The 23,503-nt window shown below is 49.8% G+C and overlaps 1 protein-coding gene across 2 annotated transcripts in view; it reads right to left on the minus strand.

Moving 5' to 3' along the window:
• Nucleotides 1-23,503, minus strand: part of papss2b (3'-phosphoadenosine 5'-phosphosulfate synthase 2b) — a 100,888-nt gene that overhangs the window by 27,132 nt on the left and 50,253 nt on the right. For both annotated transcript variants that reach the window (XM_038822075.1, XM_038822076.1), the window contains one exon: nucleotides 20,640-20,751. In XM_038822075.1, coding sequence (XP_038678003.1) covers nucleotides 20,640-20,751 — 112 coding nt within the window. The remainder of the gene's footprint in view (nucleotides 1-20,639; nucleotides 20,752-23,503) is intronic.

A 23,503-nucleotide genomic window follows, 5' to 3' on the forward strand; every position in this document is an offset into this window, starting at 1 on the left:
TTACTTCTAGGAAACAGCAGGTGAAATTGACCAGTGGAAAGAGGATTGACTGGGGAAGTCCCTGGGTACTTAATATTCCTTTGGAGCCTTTCAGCTTGGAGGAGATGAGGGGATGGATTCTCTGCACCCCCTTTGCTGAAATCAGGCAGGTGCCGGGTTTATAGAATCCATTATCCCGCATGGAATCGGGTCCGGCGCCGGTTCCCTGATACTGCGGGCCCTGAAAAGCGGCATACTCTCCGAGCCGGGCAATGTTTGGGTGGGGCAGTCAGGCGCCCGGCCGATCGGGGGGTCCATTTTTAATGTCCAGCTCCGCGGTCTGAGTCTGCCATGGAGCATGGCACGGCTGGTGGAGGCCGCCGCTGTGCGCATGCGCGGTTTCTGACCCAGAAGTGTGGGGGTCCGTATCCACAGCAAAAGCTGCTAGGTGTATGCTGGGTCCCTGCTAGCAGGGCTAGGAATTTTTGGCCCTTTCACGCCAATTTTTCTGGCGTGAAAGTCCACAGTTTTTACGACGGTGTGGGGACATAGTCCCAAAAACAGAGAATCCAGCCCGAGGTATTTGCCAAGTGGAGCCCAGGGAGGCAGAGAGAGGCAGTGAGTTTTGGGAGAAGCTTTGAGAGAGTGAGAGGAGGTAAGGTCAGATCTGGCTACCATAGAGTCCACAAGTAAAGGCAGATCTTCTTCCCAGTAGGATAGTTTAAAGGGTAGTAACATTTTAAAGCAGACAATCTCATCTGAAGACAAGGAAGAGGCTGAAACAACCTAGTTAAAAATGCTTTTTGAAGACATTCAGCCAGAGTCTGAAGGGGTTCCAATTGGAGCCATATTTGTTTTATAAAGCAAGTATTACTCTGTGCCCTGCTGATTTATACACTGGATTGAGAGCTGTATGTTTCTTTCACTGTTATTTGTTATATATATTAATGATTTGGATGAGAATGTAGGAGGCATGGTTAGTACGTTGGCAGATGACACCACAATTGGTGGCATAGTGGATAGTGAAGAAGGTTACATAAGATTGTGACAGGATCTTGACCAATTGGGCCAGTGGGCAGATGAAATGAATGACAGATGGAGTTTAATTTGGATAAAAGTGAGGTGATGATTTTGGTAGATCAAATCAGGGCAGTTAATGGTAGGGAGTTGGGGAGAGTCACAGAACAAAGAGATCTAGGGGTACAGGTTCATAGTTCCTTGAAGGTGGAGCCGCAGGCGGACCGAGTGGTGAAGAAGCATGTTAGGTTTTATTGGTCAGAATATTGAATACAGGAGTTGGGACGACTTATTATAGTTGTATAAGACATTGGTAAGACCACACATGGAATACTGAGTTCAGTTCTGGTCACCCTATTATAGGAAGGACATTGCTAAACTAGAAAGAGTGCAGATGAGACTTACGAGGATGCTACCAAGACTTGATTGTCTGAGTTGTAAGGAGAGAATGGATAGGAGGGGACTTTTGCCCTGGAGCGTTGGAGGCTTAGGGGTGATTTTATAGAAGTGTATAAAATAATGAGGAGCATAGATAAGGTAGATAGTCACCATCTTTTCCGAAAAGTCCAGAACTAGAGGGCAAAGGTTTTAGGTGAGACGGGAGAGATCCAAAAGAGACCAGAGGGGAATTTTTTCACACAGAGGGTGGTGAGCATCTGGAACGAACTGCCAGAGGCAGTGGTAGAGGCGGATACAATTCTTTCCTTTAACAAACAGTGCGACAGTTACGTGGGCAGGGTAGGTATAGAGGGATAAGTGGGACTAGCTTAGTGATTGAAACTGGGCGGCATGGACAAGCTGGGCAGAAGAGCCTGTTTCCATGCTGTAAACATCCATGACTCTATGACTTGTTTATAAGAAATTGTATAGTAGCGCTAAGGGGTAATTGTAAGTTTTTTTTGTGTGTGCAAAGTCAAAAGTTTAACACAGTATTCATTTTTTTCCAAATAAGGGGCAATTTCGCATCGCAAACCCATCTACTCTGCACCTCTTTGGGTTGTGGGTTTGAGACCCACGCAGGTACAGGGAGAATGTGCAAACTCCACAGGGACAGTGACCTGGGGCTGGGTCTGAACACGGGTCCACGGCGCGGGGAGGCAGCAGTGCTAACCACTGCACCACCATGCTGCCCTAATATTGTGTGCACAATAAAGTTTTGTTTTAGAACTACCAAAGCGCTATTTTCCATGCAATCACTCCTGGAGCCAATCATTCTTTCAATACAGGCTTAAAATAAACAGAAATATTGGGGTTTCAGTACACTTTCCTAGTTGGGGCCCGGTCTGGGGTCGTAATACTTGGTGGAAAGTGCACAGACTCAGGGTGTCCCCTGGTATCAGGGTGACCTGGCTCAGACTCCCATTGCTGCAGTATGCCATTTAAATGTAACTCTTTGGTGCAACGTACAAACCCTGGCTGTTCACACTGCTGACTGTGTCTGGTAAATGCTGAGAGAGCCTCTGGTCATAGATACATAGACACATAGAAGATAGGAGCAGGAGGAGGCCTCTTGGCCCTTCGAGCCTGCCCCGCCATATATCACGATCATGGCTGATCATCCAACTCAATAGCCTAATCCTGCTTTCTCCCCGTAGCCTTTGATCCCATTCTCCCCAAGTGCTACGTCATGTGGGAACTCCCCCAGCCCACTCCCCCCCCCCCCCATCCCCCGCAGCCCACCCCCCACCCCCCCGGAAACCCTCAGACTCTGTACCATCAACGGGATGGGCGAGGCCAAGCTCAATCACTGGCCCACCAAGTGCTGCCACTCCTCAGCCAAGAAACAGGAGATTATTGGTAGAATTTCTTCCACACAAAAAGACACATGCACCGTGTCCATTGGCATCCTACCTGGCACACTGCCCCTCTCAGAGTAGAGGGCTCACCAGTCACATTATCAGGTAGTCCATCCCTCAGGACCATGAGTTGTCTTCAAATCCTGCCTCTCCACAATGCCCCTGCTCCCATCCACCCTGACCAACTCACTGTCACAGCCTGTGTCACACCCAGGTGTCATCTCACACTGCAGCTAAACTTCCAGCAAACGTACACTTCCCTTGCTCACCCCCAGCTGTAGGATCTGCCTGCACACAAGCCTCTTAGCATGGCGGCAACTGACAGGACACATCAACCATCCACACCACACAACTAGTTGTCACCCTGAAGGCTGGATAACACACAGGCCACCAGTGAGGAGCTGCATGGTAGACCCCACTGGGGGATACAGGACAGGAGCCACAAGTCTTACAACACCAGGTTAAAGTCGAACAGGTTTGTTTCAAATCATTAGCTTTCGGAGCACTGCTCCTTCCTCAGGTGCATGTAGAGGTAGGTTCCAGAAACATATACAGACAAAGTCAAAGATACAAGACAATGCTTTGAATGCTAGCATTTGCAGGTAATTAAAGTCTTTACAGATCCAGAGATAGGGGTAATACCAGGTTAAAGAGGTGTGAATTGTCTCAAACCAGGACAGTTGGTAGGATTTTGCAAGCCCAGGCCAGATGGTGGGGGATGAATGTAATGCGACATGAATCCAAGGTCCCAGTTGAGGCCGTATTCACGTGTGCGGAACTTGGCTCTAGGTTTCTGTTCGGCGATTCTGCTTTGTCGCGCGTCCTGAAGGCCGCCTTTCCCGGAGATCAGAGGCTGAATGCCCTTGACTGCTGAAGTGTTCCCCGATTGGAAGGGAACATTCCTGTCTGGCGATTGTCGCACAATGTCTGTTCATCCGTTGTCGCAGCATCTGCGTGGCCTCGCCAAGGTACCACGCTTCGGTACATCCTTTCCTGCAGCGTATGAGGTAGACAATGTTGGCCGAGTTGCAAGAGTATGTACCGCTTACCTGGTGGGTGGCGTTCCCACGTGTAATGTCGATGATCTGGCACGTCTTGCAGGATTACCATGGCAGGGTTGTGTGGTGCTGTGGTCACTGTTCTGAAGGCTGGGTAGTTTGCTGCAAAAAATGGTTTGTTTGAGGTTGCGCGTTTGTTTGAAGGCAAGTAGTGGGTGTATGGGGATGACCTTCGCAAGTTGTTCATCTTCATCGATGACATGTTTAAGGCTGCGAAGAAGATGTAGTTTCTCCGCTCCTGATAAGTACTGGACAACGAAGGGTACTCTGTCGGTTGTGTCCCATGCTTGTCTTCTGAGGAGGTTGTTGCGGTTTTTTGCTGTGGCGCGTTGGAACTGTCGATCGATGAGTAGAGTGCCATATCCCCTTGGTACGAGGGCATCTTTCAGCGTCTGTAGATGTCTGTTACACTCCTCCTCGTCTGTGCAGATCCTGTGTATAGGAGGGCTTGTCCATAGGGGATGGCTTCTTTAATGTGTTTAGGGTGGAAGTTGGAGAAGTGGAGCATCGTGAGGTTATCCGTGGGCTTGCAGTAAAGCGAATGCTGAGGTGACTGTCCTTGATGGAGATGAGTGTGTCCAAGAATGCAACCGATTTTGGAGAGTAGTCCATGGTGAGTCTGATGGTGGGGTGGAACTTACTGATGTCATTGTGTAGTCGTTTCAGTGATTGTTTGCCGTGGGTCCAAAGGAAAAAAAGTGTCACCGATGTATGTGGAGTATAATGCGGTTTAAGGTCCTGTACAGTGAGGACGTCTTGTTCAAACTTGTGCATGAAGATGTTGGCATATTGAGGTGCGAATATGGCCCTAATGGCTGTTCCGTGTGTCTGGATGAAGAACTTATTGTCAAAGGTGAAGACGGTGTGATCCAGAATGAAGCGGGTGAGTTACAGAATTGAGTCTGGAGATTGGCAGTTCTCGGTGTTGAGTACTGACCTGCACCTACCACCTGCAGAGATAAAGATTTTGGAGTACAGCCAGATCTGCTCACTATCCACCTGGTCGAGGCTGCCATTGCAGATGCATGAAGACTGGAGGAGCAGAGCCAGGGCTCAGGGAGGACCCAGAAAAGAAAGGGTCAACTGGTGAAGCTCAAGTACCGGCTGTTCAACAGGCCTAAGAGGAGGTGCAAAGCAGGCGCCGCATCAGGCCACATGTATATCGTCATTGCTCGTCCTTCAAGGAGCAGCCAGGCCATGTGTGCTGGCACCTACTCAGACTCACCGGCGAGACCATGCGCCATCTGTGCCAGATAATGGAGCACCTGGCACTACAGGGGTTTGGGTTGTGGGGGTGAGACCCACGCAAACATGCGGAGAATGTACATATGGACAGTGACCCGGGGCTGGGATTGAACCCTGGTCCTTGGTGCCGCAAGGCAACAGTGCTAACCACTGCACCACCGTGCTGCCCTAGCTGCAATGTATCTTGTAGATGATAAGACACTGTTGCCACTGTGCATTGGGGAGAGTGAATTATGGTGGTACTGATCAAGCAGGTTGTTTTGTTCTGGATAGCATTGAGTGTTGTTGGAAATGCACTCATCCAGGCAAGTGGATAATAGCCTACTGCACTCCAATCTGAGATTGCCCATTGACTTCAGTTTTGCTAGGGTTACTTGATGCCACCCTCGGTCAAATGTGACCAGATATCAAGGGCAGTGACATGCGGCACTGCCACACCTCTGGAATTCAGTTGTTTTGTCCTGGTTTGAAGTTAGGCTGAAATCAGGCATGGATCAGAGTGACCCAAACTGAGCGTCAGCGAGCAGATTATTACTGTATAAGTGCCACATGATAGATGTCAACATCTACAAGATGCATTGCAGGAACTCACCAATGTTGCTTAGGCAGCATCTTCCAATCCCACAACCACTACCGTCTCGCAGGACAGAAAATACCTGGGAACCCCACCACCTGGAGGTTCCCCTCCAAGCCACTTGCCACCCCCACTTGGAAATAAATCGCTGTTCCTTCACTGTCGCTGGATCAAAATCCTGGAATTCCCTCCCTAACAATATCGTGGATGTACCTCAGGGACTTCAGCAGTTCAAGTAGGCAGCTCATCACCACCTTCTGAAGGGCAACTAGGGATGGGCAATAAATGCTGGTCTAACCAGCGATGGCTACATCCTGTAAATGAATTTTTTAAAACACTTTCAATCAGTCTGCTGATGGGTGGTAATTGCCGAGATTAGATTTGTCCTGCTATTGGTGGTCAGGATATTTCACGGCAACGTTCCTCATTGCCAGGTACATGCCAGTGTTGCAGCTGCACTGGAAGAGCTTGGTTAGGGGCATAGCTAGTTCAGGAGCTCAAGCCTCAAGTACGAGAACCAGTACCAGAGGAGGTATGATGGCACAGTGGTTAGCACTGCTGCCACAAAGTGCTAGGGACCCGCTTCAATTCTGGACTTGGGTGACTGCCTGTGTGGAATTTGCTCGTTCTTCCCCATGTCTGCTGTGCTCTGGTTTCTTCCCACAGCCCAAAGATATGCCGGTTAGGTGGCTTGGCCATGCTAAATGCCCCTTCATGTCCAAAGATGTGCAGGTTAGCTGGAGTTACAAGGTTGGGGCAAGAGTGCTCATTTGGAGGGCTGGTGCAGACAGAATGGGCTGAACAGTCTCCTTCTGCACTGTTAAGGATTTTACAGATAGAATATTGTCGGGGCCCATATCCTTTGCAATATCCAGTGTGCTCAGCTTTTTTCTGATACCTGGAGGAGTGGATTGAATTGGCTGAAGACTGACATCTGTGATACTGGACAACAGGAGAAGCCCAAGTTGGATTATCCACTCGGCATTTCTGGCTGAAGATACCTTGACTTTTGCACTGATGTGCTGTGCTCACCCATCATTGAAGATGGGATTTTTTGCTAGAGCCTTTTTGTTTAATTGTCTACTACCATTCACGACTGGATGTGGCAGGACTTCACAGCTCAGGTCTGATCCGTTGGCTGTGTGATCACTTACGTTTTGTCTATTGCATGTTGCTTTTGCTGTTTAGTACGCAGGTGGTCCTGTGTTGCAGCTGCACCAACCTGGCATCTCATTTTTAGGTATGCCTGGTGCTTCTCCAGGCAAGCCATCCTGCACTCTTCATTGAACCAGGGTTAATCCCCTGGCTTGGTGGTAATGGTAGAGTGGGGGATATGTCGGGCCATGAGGTTGCAGATTGTGGTTGAAAACAATTCTGCTGCTGCTAATGGCCCACAACACTTCATGGATGCCCAGGCATGAGTTGCTAGATCTGTTCGAAGTCTATCCCATTTTGCACGATGGTAGTGCTACACAACATGATGGAAGGTATCCTCAATGCGAAGATGGGTCTTTGTCTCCACAAGGACTGTGTGGTGGTCACTTCTAATGATACTGTCATGGCCAGATGCATCTGCAGCGGGCAGATTGGTGAGGATGAGGTCCAGCATGTGTTTCCTCTTGTTGGTTCCCTCACCACCTGCTGCAGTCCCAGTCTAGCAGCTATGTCCTTAAGGACCCGTCCGGCTCGGTATGTGGTGATATACCTAACAACTCTCTGTGTAAGTCTGGTCTATGTTTTTGGAGTGGGGCTTAAAGCAGCAAACTTCTGCATCCAAGGCAAGCCATCCTGCACTCTTCATTGAACCAGGGTTGATCCCTGGTTTGGTGGTAATGATAGAGTGGGGGATATGATGGGCCATGAGATTGTGGTCAAGTACAAAGCTGCTGCTGCTGGAGGCCTACAGCACATGCCCAGTTTTGAATTGCTGTCTCTGTTTGAAATCTAACCCATTTACCACATTGGTAATGCCACACGACATGCTGGAGGGTACCCTCAGTGTGAAGGTTAAATTTAACTTCCCACAGACTGTACAGTGGCCACTCCTACTAATATGGTCAGATATATCTGCAGCAGGTAGAATCAAGGAATTTACAGTGCAGAAGGAGGCCATTTGGCCCATCGAGTCTACGCCGGCGCCTGAAAGAGCACCCTACCTATGCCCACACCTTCAACCTATCCCCATAACCCAGTAACCCCATCTAAACTTTTGGACACTACGGGACCAATTCACCTTACCCGCACATCTTTGGACTGTGAGAGGAAACCTGAACACACGGAGGAAACCCACGCAGACATGGGGAGAAAGTGCAGACTCCACACAGACAGTGATCCAAACTGGGATTTGAACCCGGGTCCCTGGCGCTGTGAAGCAACAGTGCTAACCACTGTGCTACTGTGCCGCCCAGGATTGGTGAGAATAAAGTCAAGCAGTTTTTCCCTCTCGTTTGTTCTTTTACCACCTGCAGTAGACCCAATCTGGCCATTGTCGAAACACACCAAAGGGCGGCCAGAAAATCTTGCCCCATGAAATAAACATAAAGTAGAATCTTACTCCCCCTCCAACCCACTCCCCACCCCCAGCCAGTGGGTTCTGAGATGGTGGGGGCGAGCTTTACCTTGCATGGTTAGGATTCTCCCAAAGTTCCTGCCCACTCCACACTGGTAGCGCATTTGAGGCAGCACAGTGGCACAGCGGTTAGCGCTGCTGCCTCACAGCACCAGGGATCTTGGTTCAATTCCGGCCTTGGGTGACTGTGTGGAGTTTGCGCGGTTCACCTGTGTTTGCCTGGGTTTCCTCCGGGTGCTCTGGTTTCCTCCTTTGGTCCAAAGATGTGCAGGTTAGGTGGACTTATCGGGTTATGAGGATAGTGCTGTCTAGGTAGGGTGCTCTTTCAGAGGGTCGGTGCAGACTCAATGGGCTGAATGGCCTCCTTCTGCACTGTAGGAATTCAATGGTTCTAATTTATGGTGGAACTGGCAGAATCTCAGTCAGGAAGCCCACCCTTGCCCCAATTAAGACCCTTAAGGGGGGAAACCCATCAGTGACCAGATGACCTCTTGACTCCCTCACTGCCCTCAACCGATCTCAGAGACCCTGTTCATTCCCCCCCTCTCCCCTTGTGGCACCCTAGGCATTCCGTCCCCTCCCCACCCTTGGGCCCCTTCCATTTACCTGTCCCCTGGTTCCAGGGATTTAGTGCCAGGTGCATTTCTTCAGTGTCTCTTTCAGCCACTGCAGCGCTGTGCCTGGAGGCACTGGAGAGCTGCCAGACAATCTGATTTGCCAGTAGCTCCGAGGTTAAACTTCCTCCCAGGTGAAGGCAGAAGTCATACCGTATGCCAATCAAAGCTCGTCAGCGTGAAATGGCATCGCATCTACTAGAGCCGGCAAGTACTCTTTGGATGTGGGACCGAAACCCTCCCATCCTGAAAATTCAAGCCATGAAAACAAAATTGGTTGAGTGAGGGGAAACAGAGAGTAGTGCCTAATGGATGGTGAGGCAGTGGCACAGTGGACTCGTAATCCAGAGACCCAGGGCAAGATCTGGGGATTTGGGTTGAAATCCCGCAGGTGGTGAATTTTTAATTCAATAAAAATCTGGAATGAAAAGGCCTAACCATAAAACTATCATCGATTGTCATAAAATCCCATCTGGTTGACATTAATAATAATATAATAATCGCTTATTGTCACAAGTAGGCTTCAATGAAGTTACTGTGAAAAGCCCCAAGTTGCCACATTCCGGCGCCTGTTCGGGGAGGCCAGTACGGGAACTGAACACGTGCTGCTGCCTTGTTCTTCATTACAAGCCAGCTGTTTAGCCCACTGTGCTAAACCAGCCCCATTACCTGGTCTGTCCTAAATGTGACTCCAGACGGCAGTTAGGGACGGACAGTAAATGTTAGCCCAGCCGGCGATGCTCACATCCCGTAAAATTTACTTTTAAAAAATGTTTCTCGAGCTGGAAATAAAGGTTTGTAGTGGAGGTAACCAGGGGTGAGTGAAATTGGCAAAAAGAGGCAAAAGCAACGTTAGGAAAAAGGTTTCTCACGCATCACAGTCTGGAAAGCACGGCCTGTGAGTGTGGTGGAGGCAGTTTCAATTGAAAATTTAAAAGGACTGATATCCGAATTGGAAGAATGTGTAAGGTTATGTGGAGAAGGTGGGAGCACAAGAGCCATGATGGGCCAAATGGCCACCTTCTGCACTGCAATGATCCTGTGATTCTGTTCTGGTGCGAAGGACTCTGCAGGGTTGGCAGAGCTGTATGCGCCATTGTCCTTCCCACTGCCTAGCTGGATGCAGGGTGGTCCATTAAATTTTATTCTTATTTAACTTTTCTGCCTTGGTCATTGTAGTGCCAACCACATTACAGTGGCTCTGGAACCATACATAGGTCAGACCGTGCAAGGATGGCAGACTTCCTTCAATTAAACATATTAACTAGGTCACTTTTCTTTTACGGCAATCACATCATTTCATCCACACCATCACTGAGACCAGCTTTTTAATTCTAGATTTATTAATTAAATTAATTCAAATTAACCCAGCTATTGTGATGGGATTCAAACTCAAGTCTGTGGTCCAGGCGTCTGGATCACCTGCCCAGGCTGCCACTAGGCAGACGTTCCTGAACGATCTTAGGGTCACTTGTGCAAGCAATTGGGGAAATCATTCTGAGGGATGTTTAAAAAAAACTGTGCTTTCCTTTTTAATAATTTTCATTGCCTGGGTGGGACAGTTGGAAGCACAAGCTTATGTGGTGGTGAAATCTCCAGTAATACTGAGTAACACGACAGTTGGAAAATTGACGTCACTCCCAGAGCTCATGAAATCTGTTGCTGTGAATCTGGCCTTCTGCGACAAAGCCTGAAACAGTCTCCACCCTAACGTCTGAAATTCCCTGACTGGACCCTTTCAAATCTTCATTTAAAAAAGATTCTCAAAATCCATTTTAAACTGAACTTTAGGCTCTACTCTCCTAACCTCTCCCTTCCTGGCTTGGTACTCATTTCACTTTCATACCTCTATTTGTAAAGTGCCTTGGGCATCATTTTAGATGATTAGTGCTAAATAGGTAGCCTGGTGGTTTTGTGACTGAACTCACAATCTGGAGGTTACAGAGTTCAAATTCCAAAATGACAAATTGAATTCAATAAAACTGCTCATTAGTGGGTTGGCACTAAAACATTATTCAATTGTCATTAGAAACTCCACAGCTTCTCTGATATCCTGCCCAGTCGAGCTTATGGATTTCGCCAATCCAATATGATGTAGTTAACCCTTTAAGCATAAAGTGCTGAATCAGGCAGTTAGCTGAAAATTAATACAGAAAGCCCACCAATAACCTTCCAAGGGTAATGATTGGGACCATGCCACTGTTGCCCATCTCCCTAAAACTAGCTTTGAACACGAATGCATGCTCTTATTTCTTGTGCCTTGCGAAAAAAATAAGCCTGCAAGAAATGTTTCTTCATAAATCATAATTTTTCAAAGATGTTTTCACTGCACCTTGAAAGAAAATACAAGCCATTGGTTTGGACAGGATTCGATGCTGGCAACCAAGGGACGTATGTGCCCCGCGGATAAGGGGCACAAAAAGGAAGAAAGTGAATTCCCAAAATGTCCTTGACAAAACATCCCAAAGTACATTGCAACCAATGAATTACACTTCAAGCACAGTCACTCGGTCTTGTTGGCAACCAAAATGGCACAGAACAGAATTGCACAAACAGAAATGATCAGATTGTCCAGTCTGGCACTATTTTAATTCGCGCTCGACGAACTTTGCAAATCCAGAGATGTCAATCACATAGCTCCTTGTGGACATTACTGATCTTAATCTGCTCTCTCACGAACAATGCGAGCACCAGCTAACTAATCCACAGCATTATGTTGCTCCCAATATTTCATTTGAAATTATTTTATTGGGTTTTTGTTTATCACTGGCTTTCCAAAAGCTTGTTTTGTCTATTCATGAGCAGCTGCTTCCAGTGCGAATCATGTCCCAGTTCATTTTGCATATACACACGGTACAGTATGTACTTTTTCTCGGCACTGCACATAATTGCTTGTACTTGCATACTGTCTCATAGAATTTGAATCCCTTGGATTCCCAGTTAGCCATGATCTTTTATTTTACTATAACTGGCACATCTTTCAAAAGTCAGAAATAATTACTGCGAAAACCCTCAGAATTTTTAAGAAAGCTGATTTGGTTAGGGTCTGACAGTAAGACGAGGAATTACTTTATCTCGTGAAGGTTAGGCAAAATCTATTCCCAGAGTACAGTGTGACAAAAGGGACAATATTTATCTTGTTAAAGTTCAGCCCAGGTGAAACTAGTCTGATCTCGGAGCTTTCAACAACCACATTTCAGTCAGACACCATTTACTTCTTTATCCCCCAATATCTTCCACATGTGACCCACTCATCCTTCATCACTGATTAAGCCACAGAGCGATGGACTGAAAAATGCCACTGGAATTTCCACCAGGGTTGGGGAGGGAAGTGTGGGTGGGTGGATTCAAAGTGTGGGTGAGTAGAGATAGCCCTGGAGATTTCCAGGTTTACTCCCTTGATCTCCTGTTGAGTTTCCATGCACTTCTCTCCTCACCCATACTACTTATTTCACTTCAAGGCAGTTGAGAGGGACCCATTGCCCTTTCACCATCATTTAGGTCATGAAAGGGTTTGATAAGGTCACTGGTGGGAGTGTATTTTTATTATTGTATTCATTTACGTGGTGTGTGTTTCGCTGGCTCGACCGCCACTTATTACCCATCCCTAGATTAATAATAATCTTTTAATAATATTTATTGTCACAAGTAGGCTTACATTGCATTGCAATGAAGTTACTGTGAAAATCCCCTTGTCGCCACATTCCAGCGCCTGTTCAAAATGTCCAATTCACCAAACAAGCACGTCTTTTGGGACTTGTGAGAGGAAACCAGAGCTGCCGGACAAAACCCACGCAGACACAGGGAGAAGGTGCAGACTCTGCACAGACAGTGACCCAAGCGGGAATGGAACCTGGGACCCTGGCGCTGTGAAGCAACAGTGCGAAACACTGTGCTACCATGCTGCCCTTGAGAAGGTGGTGGTGCTGGGCATGCCCGGCATTGGAGGAGTTCTGGAAGGGGGTGGCGAGGACGGTGTCAAGGGTGGTGGGATCCAGGGTCAAGCCAGGATGGGGACTCGCGATCTTTGGGGTTGAGGTAGAGCCGGGAGTGCAGGAGGCGAAAGAGGCCGGTGTGCTGGCCTTTGCGTCCCTAGTAGCCCGGCGAAGGATTTTGCTATAATGGAAGGACGCGAGGCCCCCAAGCGTGGAGACCTGGATCAATGACATGGCGGGCTTCATTAAGCTTGAGAAGGTCAAATTTGCCCTGAGAGGATCGGTGCAAGGGTTCTTTAAACGGTGGCAACCTTTCCTCGACTTTCTGGCTCAACGATAGGGTACTGGGACAGTAGCAGCAGCAACCCGGGGGGGTTGGGGAAAACGTTGATTATGTTTGCTTATTTTATTTAAATTCGATTTATTTAATTTTAATTTATGGTTAAGTTCTCTTGTTGGGGGGGGGGGGGTGGGAGGAGTGTGATACACGTGATGTTACGGTTAAGGTGGAATTGTGGGTGTTATGGGGCTGTTAGTTGCATATTACTGCTTGTTGCTATACTTGTTGTTATATTTTTATATTTTCTGTAAAAAATTCCAATAAAAATTATTTTAAAAAAAAAGAGAAGGTGGTGGTGAGCTGCCTTCTTGAGCCGCCGCAGTCCATGCGGTGTCAGGGAGTGACATCCAGGATTTTGACAGTGAAGGAACGGTGATGAATTTTGAAGTCAGGATGGTGAGTGATCCGTGGGGATCTTCAAGGTGATGGTGTTCCCATGCATCTACTTCCCATGTCCTTCTACGTGGTAGTGGTCGGGGGTTTGGAAGGTTTAAGAAGCCTTGGTGAGTTCCTGCAATGCATCTTGTAGATGGTACACACGGCTGCCACTGTGCATCGCTGGTGGAGGAAGTAAATGCTTGTGGAAGGAGTGCCAATCAAGCAGGCTGCTTTGTTCTGGATGGTGTCGTTCTTCTTGAATGTCATTGGAGTTGCACTCATCCAGGGAAGTGGGGAATATTCCATCACACTCCTGACTTGTACCTAGTAGATGCGGAGTCAGGAGGTGAGTTACTCACCACAGGACCCCTAGTATCTGACCTGCTCTTCTAGCCACAGTGGTTAAATAGCTGTTCCAGTTCACTTTCTGATCAATTGGAACCCTCAGGATGTTGGTTTTTACTTATGGTAGACATGAAAAGCAATGAATATAAGATAGCCACTTGCCTTCACAAGATCCTCCAAATCTGCTAGCAAGAAAGACAGTCTAACAGTGGTGTCCTCTCCCGAGCCAATGTGCCCAGCATCGAGGTGCTAATCACCAAACCAGCTCTCCTGGACAGGACATGTTATTCGCATACCTGACACCAGACTCCTGAAGCAACTCTTCTAGTCAGAGCTTGGCTGTGGCAGGAGACTCCCAGTAGGGAGCTGTAGGGATGTCCTCAAAGCATCCCTGAAGAGGCCAAGCAATGCCAATGACTCATGGGAGACCCAGGCTGTAACCAAGCAAAATGGAGAAGGCTCATTCGGGAAGACACCGAACACATTGAGTGAATTCACCAGGAATGTACAGGGGCAAAATCGAAGTGTCAGAGCGAGGGCACGGATCTCCAAACAACCCATCTACCCAACCCTTCCAGCACCGCAGACCCGCAGGTGACAGAGTCTGCACATCGTGCATTGAAATCACCCGTCATCTCATGACCCATCGAACGGGAGAGGAAGGAAGTCATCCTCGATCTTGAGGGGCTGCCGAAGAAGAATTCAGATGAAAGTTCTTTACTCAAAGAGTGGTTGGAACGAAGTGCTTGCTACCATTTTCAATCGTCCACAAGAATAGAATGGGTGTATTTAAGGGGAATATAGGTAAAGGAGAAAGGAAAAGCAATTTTGCTGACTGGGTTAAATGAAGGGGGCTGGGAGGTGGCTCATTGGAACATTAACATCAACATGGAGCAGTTGGGCCAAATGGCCTGTTTTTGGGCTATATAGTCTGTAATTCTATGCAAAGGACAAAGAACAATACAGCACAGGAACAGGCCCTCCGGTCCTCCAAGCCTGTAGCGGTCATGACATGTGTTTGTCAAGATGCCTTTTGATCGCCGTTAATCTATCTGCTTCCACAACCGCCCCGGCAACACTTTCCAGGCACTCACCACCCTCTGTGTAAAAGACCTGCCTTGCATATCTCCTCTAAACTTTGCCCCATGGACCTTAAATTTATGCCCCTTGGCGACTGGCCTTTTCACCCTGGGAAAGAGTGCCTGCCCATCCACTCTATCCATGCCCCTCATAATCATGTTGACCTCTATCAGGTCACCCCTCAACCTCCGTCGTTCTTATGGAAGCAGTCCGAGTCTATTCAGCCGCTCCACATAGTTAACACCCTCCAGACCAGGCAGCATCCTGGTAAACCTCCTCTGCACTCTTTCCAAATCCTCCATATCTTTCTGGTAATGTGGCGACCAGGATTGTGCGCAATATTCCAAGTGCAGCCGTACCAAGGTTCTGTATAACTGTTGCATAACTTTCCAATTTTTATACTCAATGCCCCGTCCAATGAAGGCAAGCATTCCGTATGCTTTCTTGACTAGCTTGTCCACTTGTGTTGCCACTTTCAAAGATATGTGGACCTGCACGCCCAAATCTCTCTGACTTTCTATATTCCTAAGAGTTTTGCCATTTACGGTATATTTCCCCTTTACGTTAGACCTACCAAAATGCATTACCTCACATTTGTCTGGATTAAACTCCATTTGTCATTTCTCTGCCCAAGTCCACAACCTATCTGTCTATGTCCTGCTGTATCCTCTGACAATCCTCAACACTATCTGCCACTCCACCAACCTTAATGTCATCCACGAACTTACTAATCGAACCAGCTACATTTTCCTTCAAATCGTTTGTATGTACTACAAACAACACAAGCACAGATCCTTGTGTAACACCACTAGTTACAACCTTCCAATCAGAAAAACACCCTTCTATTGCTACCCTTTGCCTTCTGTGACCAAGCCAGTTCAGTATCCACCTTACCACCTCACCTCTGATCTCGTGTGACTTCACCTTTTGTACCAGTCTGAAATGAGGCACCTTGTCAAAGGCTTTACTGAAGTCCATATAAACAACATCCATCGCCCTCCCCATATCAATCATCTTTGTCACCTCCTCAAAAAACCCGATCTAGTTAGTGAGGCAGGACCTCTCCTTCACAAAATCATGCCACTATCGCTAATGAGTCCATTTGTTTCCAAATGGGTATAAATCCTTTCCCTGGGAATTCTCTCCAATAATTTACCTACTACCAACGTGAGGCTCACCGGCCTATAGTTTCCAGGATTATCCCTGCTACCTTTCTTAAACTGCGGTGCCAAATTACCTATTCTCCAGGCCTCCTCACCAGTAGCCAATGAGGATACAAAATTGTCAGTCAAGGCCCCAGCAATTTCCTTCCTTGCTTCCCTCAGTATTCTAGGGTAAATCCTGTCCGGCCCAGGAGACTTACAATCTTAATGTCTTTTAAAAGGCCCAAGCCGGGATTCTCCGAGCCCACGCTGGCTCGGAGAATCGGCGGTGACGCCGGAAATTCCCACCACGCCGCTCCGACAGCGGGACGTGATCCTCCGCCAACTGGAGAATTGGCGGCAGTCGTGCGCGCGCAGTTGATGCGACTCCTGTCCGGGGGTCGTTGAAAATGGCCCCCGCGGCGATTCTCTGGGGTCGACCGGCTGAGTTCCCGCCGAGTTCTACTGGCGTGGTTACAATCTGGTACAGCCCGGCGGGAGCTCGTATCTGCAGCCGCGGTGGTTGTCCTGGTGGGGAGGCGGGGGGTGGGGGGATCAGACTCTGGAGGGACTTGCACGACGGCCAGGCCCGCGATCGGGGGCTACGTATGCTATTTATACTCAACAACAGATTCTACAACAGCAACAAAAATCAATTGACTGAAAGTTGCATTCAACACTGCCCCCCCCCCCCCCCCCCCCCCCCCCCCCGATACCAAATGTTCTGTGGTGGGTGCAGAAGTTTCAGTAATGGGGGAACCCATTCTACACACCTCAGCCTGTATGTAGTTAGTACAATTGGTGTCCAGTGTCATTGGAAGCACAGTGTTTGTTTGTTGTAATTATCTTCAGTGAATATTCCCTCAGCTCAGTCTCTATCTCCGGCTCGAGCAGCGCTACATCAATCACGCTTTGTAAACTTCTCACAGGTGAGCAACAATTTGCAAAGCTCTTCCTGAGTGACATCCATTGTACCACACAATCTCACTGCTCTCTTGCTTCTTTAATTTGTTTCCAGCCTTCGAATTGTCTCACAACTGGAGTTGCCCCTGCTGCTTGGATATATTGCTGCAGGTTTCACCACAGGACCACTCTGCCTTTATTCGCATCTCTGAGATTTTTATAAATGATAAATAAAAGTGTTAAAAGTGGTAGTTTCGAATGAAACAAGTGAACAGAATCTCAGAATTTACATTCTGGATGGAGGCCTTCAGCATTGGGGGAGCAAGTGCTCCCGGTGCTGATTGCCCATTTATCAAGGTGGCTACTCACCACATCTGGTCCCCGCAGCAGCCAGTTTGCAAGCTTCATGTTTTCAAATAGATACACTAAAAGGTGCCCATGTGACTGCTCCTTGGGGAGCCGGTCAGACTGCGGCAGTCCGTCAGATAGGGAGTACTTCCCGTTAATGGGATGGAGATTGGCCTTAAATAGTGATTATTGGTTTCTTGCCTTGCCGTGGCAGGATCCGGATCTCGCCAACAGGAGCAGGCCAGTTAGGTCGGAAACCAATTGGCACCTGGCGTGGTTCCCAATTCCGGCCTCCCTCGCGATCCAAACAGCCCGTGCAGATTCTGACACGGCGCGACACTGCCGTTAAATCGCGCCTATTATCTAGTCATTTTCACATTGATATTTGCATAAATTTGTTGTGCGCACTTTGCCTGCCACATTTATTACATGACAACAGGGACTACATTTTAAAAGTACTTCATCGGCTTTAAAGTGGCTTGGGATTTCCAGCAGTCATGAAAAATGTGGCAGGAAGCCATCTTCCTTTTCCCACTTTGGATACAGGTTGGGATTTTCTTCTTTTTTTAAAAATAATTTTTATTGAAATTTTTACAAAATATACACAACAATATTAACAAAACAACCGCGGTAACAACCCAAGAACAACACCCTCCCAACTTCAAAAGCAACTACAACAAAAGAAAAAACAAAAGAACACCCAACCAACAAAAGGGAAAGAAATAACACCTGCCACATCCCACAAACACATGTACACAGTTCTCCCCCTCCCCTCCCTCCCTCCTTCCCTCCCTCCTTCCCCTCCCCTCCCTCCCCCCTTCCCTCCCCCCTTCCCTCCCCCCCTCCCTCCCTCCTTCCCTCCCTCCCTCCCCCTTCCCTCCCTCCTTCCTCCCTCCCTCCCCCCTCCCCTTCCCTCCCTTCCCTCCTCCCCTCCCTCCCTTCCTCCTCCCCTTCCCTTCCCCCTCCCCTTCCCTCCCCCCCTTCCCCCTCCCTCCCTTCCCTCCCTCCCTTCCCTCCTCCCCTTCCCCCTCCCCCCCTCCCCCCCTTCCCTCCTCCCCTCCCTCCCTTCCCTCCTCCCTTCCCCTCCCTCCCTCCCGCCTCCTCCCCCCCCCCCCTCCTCCCTCCCCCCCCTCCCTCCCCCCCTCCCCCCCTTCCCTCCCTCCCCCCTCCCCCCTCCCTCCCCTTCCCTCCCTCCCCCCCTCCCCTCCCCCCCTCCCTCCCCCCTCTCTCCCCCCTCCCTCCCTCCCTCCGCCCCCCTCCCCCCCTCCCTCCCTCCCCCCTCCCTCCCCTTCCCTCCCCCTCCCCCCCCCTCCCTCCCCCCCCCCTCCCTCCCCCTTCCCCCCCCCTTCCCCCCCTTCCCCCCCCCTCCCCCCTCCTCCTTCCCTCCCCCCCTCCCTCCCTCCCTCCCCTCCCCCTCCCCCCCCTCCCCCCCCCTCCCCCCCTCCCCCCCTCCCCCCCTTCCCCTCCCTCCCTCCCTTCCCCCCCTCCCCCCTCCTCCCCCTTCCCTCCCCCCTCCCCCTTCCCCCCTCCCTTCCCCCCCCCCCCCCCCCTCCCTCCCCTCCCCCCCCTCCCTCCCCCCGCCCCCTCCCCCTCCTCCCTCCCCCCCCTTCCCCCCTCCCTCCCTCCCCCCCTTCCCCCCCTCCCCCCCCTCCCCCCCCTCCCCCCCTTCCCCCCCCTCCCTCCCCCCCCCCCCCCCCCTCCCCCCCCCCTCCCTCCCCCCACCCTCCTCCCCCCTCCCTCCCTCTAATCTCCTCACGTGCACCCCCCCCCCAAACCCAAGTACCACCCTCCCCACCGCCGCAAACTCACCCATCCCCCCTCCCTCCCTCCCCTCCCCCTCACTCCCGCCCCCGCCCCTCCCTCACCCCTTCCCTCCCTCCCCCCTCCCTCCCCCCTTCCCTCCCTACCTCCCCCCCCTTTTCCCCCCCCTCGCTCCCTCCCCCCCCCTTTTCCCCGCCCTCCTCCCCCCCATCCCCCCCCCCCTCCCCCCCTTCCCCCCCCTCCCCCCCCCTCACCCCCTTCCCACCTCCCTCACCCCTCTCCCTCCCCCCTCCCCCCCTCCCTCCCCCCCCTCCCTCCCCCCTCCCCCCCTCCCTCCCCCCCCCCCTCCCTCCCCCCCTTCCCCCCCTCCCTCCCCCCCCTCCCTCCCCCCTTCCCCCCCCCCTCCCCCTCCCTCCCCCCTTCCCCCCTTCCCTTCCCCCCCCTTCCTCCCCCCCCTTCCCCCCTCCCTCCCCCCCCCCTTCCTCCCCCCCCCTTCCTCCCCCCCCCTTCCTCCCCCCCCCCTTCCTCCCCCCTTCCCCCCCTCCCTCCCGCTGCTGCCGGCCTATTTCCCTACCATTCCGCCAGGAAGTCCAGGAAAGGCTGCCACCGCCTAAAGAACCCCTGTACTGATCCCCTCAGGGCAAATTTCACCTTCTCCAATTTAATGAACCCCGCCATATCATTGATCCAGGCCTCCACGCTTGGGGGCCTCACATCCTTCCATTGGAGCAAGATCCTCCGCCGGGCTACTAGGGACGCAAACAGGTTGGGATTTTCTACCCCCACACAGTTTTTTCGGGGCAGGATCTTCTAGTCCCACCGCCGTCAACGGGGTTTCACATTGTTTGCAACCTCCACTGCCAGAGATCCAGTGGCAGGGGGCGAGTTGGGTCACCGTCACCGGGACCAGAAGATCCTGCCAGCAGGAACAACCAGAAAATCCCACCCATAGTCCCTTCCACTATTCCATATTTTTGCTGCATCTATCACTTGGCTGCTCACTCCATTGACCAATTTGTTCCTGTCTTCTTCCCCATAGCTTGCTATCATCTCCAACTTGATGCTATCAGCATTCTTCAATGTAATTCCCCCTGTGAGTCTTTGAAAATCATTTACAGAAATGGGAAAGAAACGAGGTCACAGCACCAATCCCCAGAGACACGTCATTATTCAAATCAAAATCATCCGTATAGCCACTTCCTGTTTTCAGTTCCCGAGACGTTCTTCTCTAATAGCTCTTGTGTCTTGATGTTCATAACAGTCGCTAATTGAACACCTTCTAATTCTTCATTTCAAGGACTGATGTTGCAGGAACTGATCAGATACGCCTGCAAAGACCTTTGCGCGTACTTCGGTACATGTGACAATAAATCAAGCAATCAATCAGTCAATAAAACTGTAATTAAACTGATCATGACCCTAATGATGGCAAGAACTGGCCCAAGTTCCTCACAATGAGGACCAAAAACATTTTATATCATAGGGACTTGACTGAACACATTGGCTATCATTATCACAGATATATTTTGAAGAATTTTCAGTCTGTGATTCTTACCATCTAAGAGAGTCCCAAAATGCAGAACCTGCAGGAATTCCCTTTCCCTCATGAAGCCCGACAGTGGAGTAGCCCAACCTTCAGACAAGACTTGTACCCACTGCAGATCCAGCTGTAGAGAGAGCAGGTCATTGAGTAATTCCAATGTAAACCACTTCAATGAATATACAACAAATAGGATGCAATAATTCTTTCAGTGTTCCAGTTTCTTCAGAAAGTACATATTCAGGCATGGTTTTAATATCGGAAACTGCCACATTGTCCAAATGAAGTTTTACATTTGTCATATTTTACATATTCATTAACTCTGAAGCACATTCCATCCTTTTCTTACTTATCAGTTCGTTTTGGTATCCTCCATTCTGGGAACAATTCCCACAATTCACTTGTAATACGACACCAACGCACAAACTGCACATTCTCAACTTATAAAGGGAATTAATTGAGTAAAGATGCAGCCCAAACACTTCAAGGGGGGAGATTTTCAACTCCATTTTCAAGGGGGGGGGGGGAATCCCCATTTGAAATGAGTTAAATAGCATTGTCAGGCCTAAATGGCTGATAGTTCCCACCCATGTTAAATTGTCCATTCGCGTTGGCGTAAATCACAACAGATCCCCTACAAAATGCAGCTGGCGAGCGGGTGAGTACAGCCCCTGGGGTGGGGGAGTGAGTCCTCGGCAGTGCCAGGAGGCAATGCCCAATCGAGTTCTATGGAGTGGGCAGGGTTTTGTGGCCAAAGGTGTTCCGTGGTGGGCATTGTATGGGGGTGGGGGGGTCCCGTGTTCATGGGGCAGGGGGGGAGCTCCATGATGGTGGTGGGGAGAAATGCCATTGTTGAGGGGGTCGGGGGACAGAAGTGGGGGAAGCATTGCGTGGCGCGGGTATTTCTATTTTCCCTTTATGAAGGGCGCATCAATCTTTTATGAATTTAGGTTACTGGCGGGATGCCCTGCCAGAGTGACATAGTAGTCCCCTCCCTTACTTTCCTTTCACCAAGAGGCTCACAATACAGAGGAGAAAGTTGTTTTGGGGACGACGGCTTCCAACCTGTTTTCCCGCCCGCTACACCACTCTGCCAAAATGTCACCCTTGTAAACTCCAATTGAATACAACAAATTCCTGACAATGGACAGGGGGCAGCATTTTCCGGCCCTTGCCGCTGGCGGGATTTTCTGATCCTGTTGAAGTCGGCTCCCTGTGGCAGATTCCTTGGCGGCAAGGCAGGCGAGCCGATCGACTTTGGCGGGACCAGAAGATTGCGCTAATCCCGCCTCATGTCCACTGCCAGAAGTTTGTTGCATTCGATTGGAGTTTACAAAGCAAAGGGCGGAATCTTCTCATTATTTCGGACCGATGGTTTGTCGCATCCGCTGCAGGAAAACCAGCCTCGAGGGGTCGGAAAATCCCGGCTACTGACTGCCCCATCAGATAAGACCATAAGACGTAGGAGCAGAATTAGGTCATTCGGTCCATCGAGTTTGCTCCACTTGATCATGGCTGATATTTTTCTCATCCCCACTCTCCTGCCTTCTCCCCATCACCCCGATCCCCTTATTAATCAACAACCTATTTATCTCAGTCTTAAAGACACTCAGTGATTTGGCCTCCACAGCCTTCTGAGGCAAAGAGTTCCATAGATTCACCACCCTCTGGCTGAACAAATTCCTCCTCATCTCTGTTTTAAAGGATCGTCCCTTTTGTATGAGGCTGTACCCTCGGGTTCTAGTTTCTCCGACTAGTGGAAACATCCTCTCCACGTTCATAGAACATAGAACAGTACAGCACAGTAGAGGCCCTTCGGCCCACGCTGTTGTGCCGACCATTAACCTAACCTGCACCCCTTCAATTTACTGCTGTTCATGTGCCTGCGCAAGAGTCACTTAAATGTCCCTCATGTCTCTGACTCCACCACCTCCGCTGGCAGTGCATTCCACGCACTCACCACTCTCTGTCTAAAGAACCAACCTCTGACATCTCCCCTATACCTTTCACCAATCACCTTAAAATCACCTATCTAGGCCTCTCCGTATTCTGTAAGTTTTAATGAGATCCCCCTCATCCTTCTAAACCCCATCGAGTACAGACCCAGGTCATTGTACCGCTCCTCATATGACAAGTTGTTCATTCCAGGGATCATTCCTGTGAACTCCTCTGGACCCTCTCCAAGGCCAGCACATCCTTCCTTAGATATGGGGCCCAAAACTGCTCACAATACTCCAAATGGGGTCTGACCAGAGCTTTATACAGCTTCAACAGTACATCCCTACTCTTGTATTGCAGCCCTCTCGACATGAATGCTAACATTGCACTTGCCTTCCCAAACTGCCAACTGAACCTGCATGAAGAAAATCCTGAACTAGGACTCCTATGTCCCTTTGTGCTTCTGATTTCTGAAGCTTTTTCCCCATTTAGAAAATAGTCTACACCTCCATTCCTCCTTCCAAAGTGCATAACCTCACACTTTTCCACATTGTATTCCATCTGCCACTTCTTTGCCCACTCTCCTAGCCTGTCCAGGTCCTTCTGCAGCCTTACTGCTTCCTCAACACAACTTGCCCCTCTGCATATCTTTGTATCATCTGCAAACTTGGCAACAATGTCCTCAGTTCCTTATTCCAGATCATTAATGTATATCGTGAATAGCTGTGGTCTCAACACTGACCCCTGCGGAACTAGTCACTGGCTGCCATGCTGAAAAGGACCTCCTTTCTCCCACCTCTCTGCTTTCTGCCAGTCAGACAATCCTCTATCCATGCCAGTACCTTGCCCCTAACGCCATGGTCTCTTATCTTATTTAGAAGCCTCCCATACGGCACCTTGTCAAAGACCTTCTGCAAATCCAAATAGATCATATCCACTGG

This window comes from Scyliorhinus canicula, chromosome 16 (genome assembly GCF_902713615.1).
Source record: "Scyliorhinus canicula chromosome 16, sScyCan1.1, whole genome shotgun sequence".
Taxonomy (NCBI): Eukaryota; Metazoa; Chordata; class Chondrichthyes; order Carcharhiniformes; family Scyliorhinidae; genus Scyliorhinus; species Scyliorhinus canicula.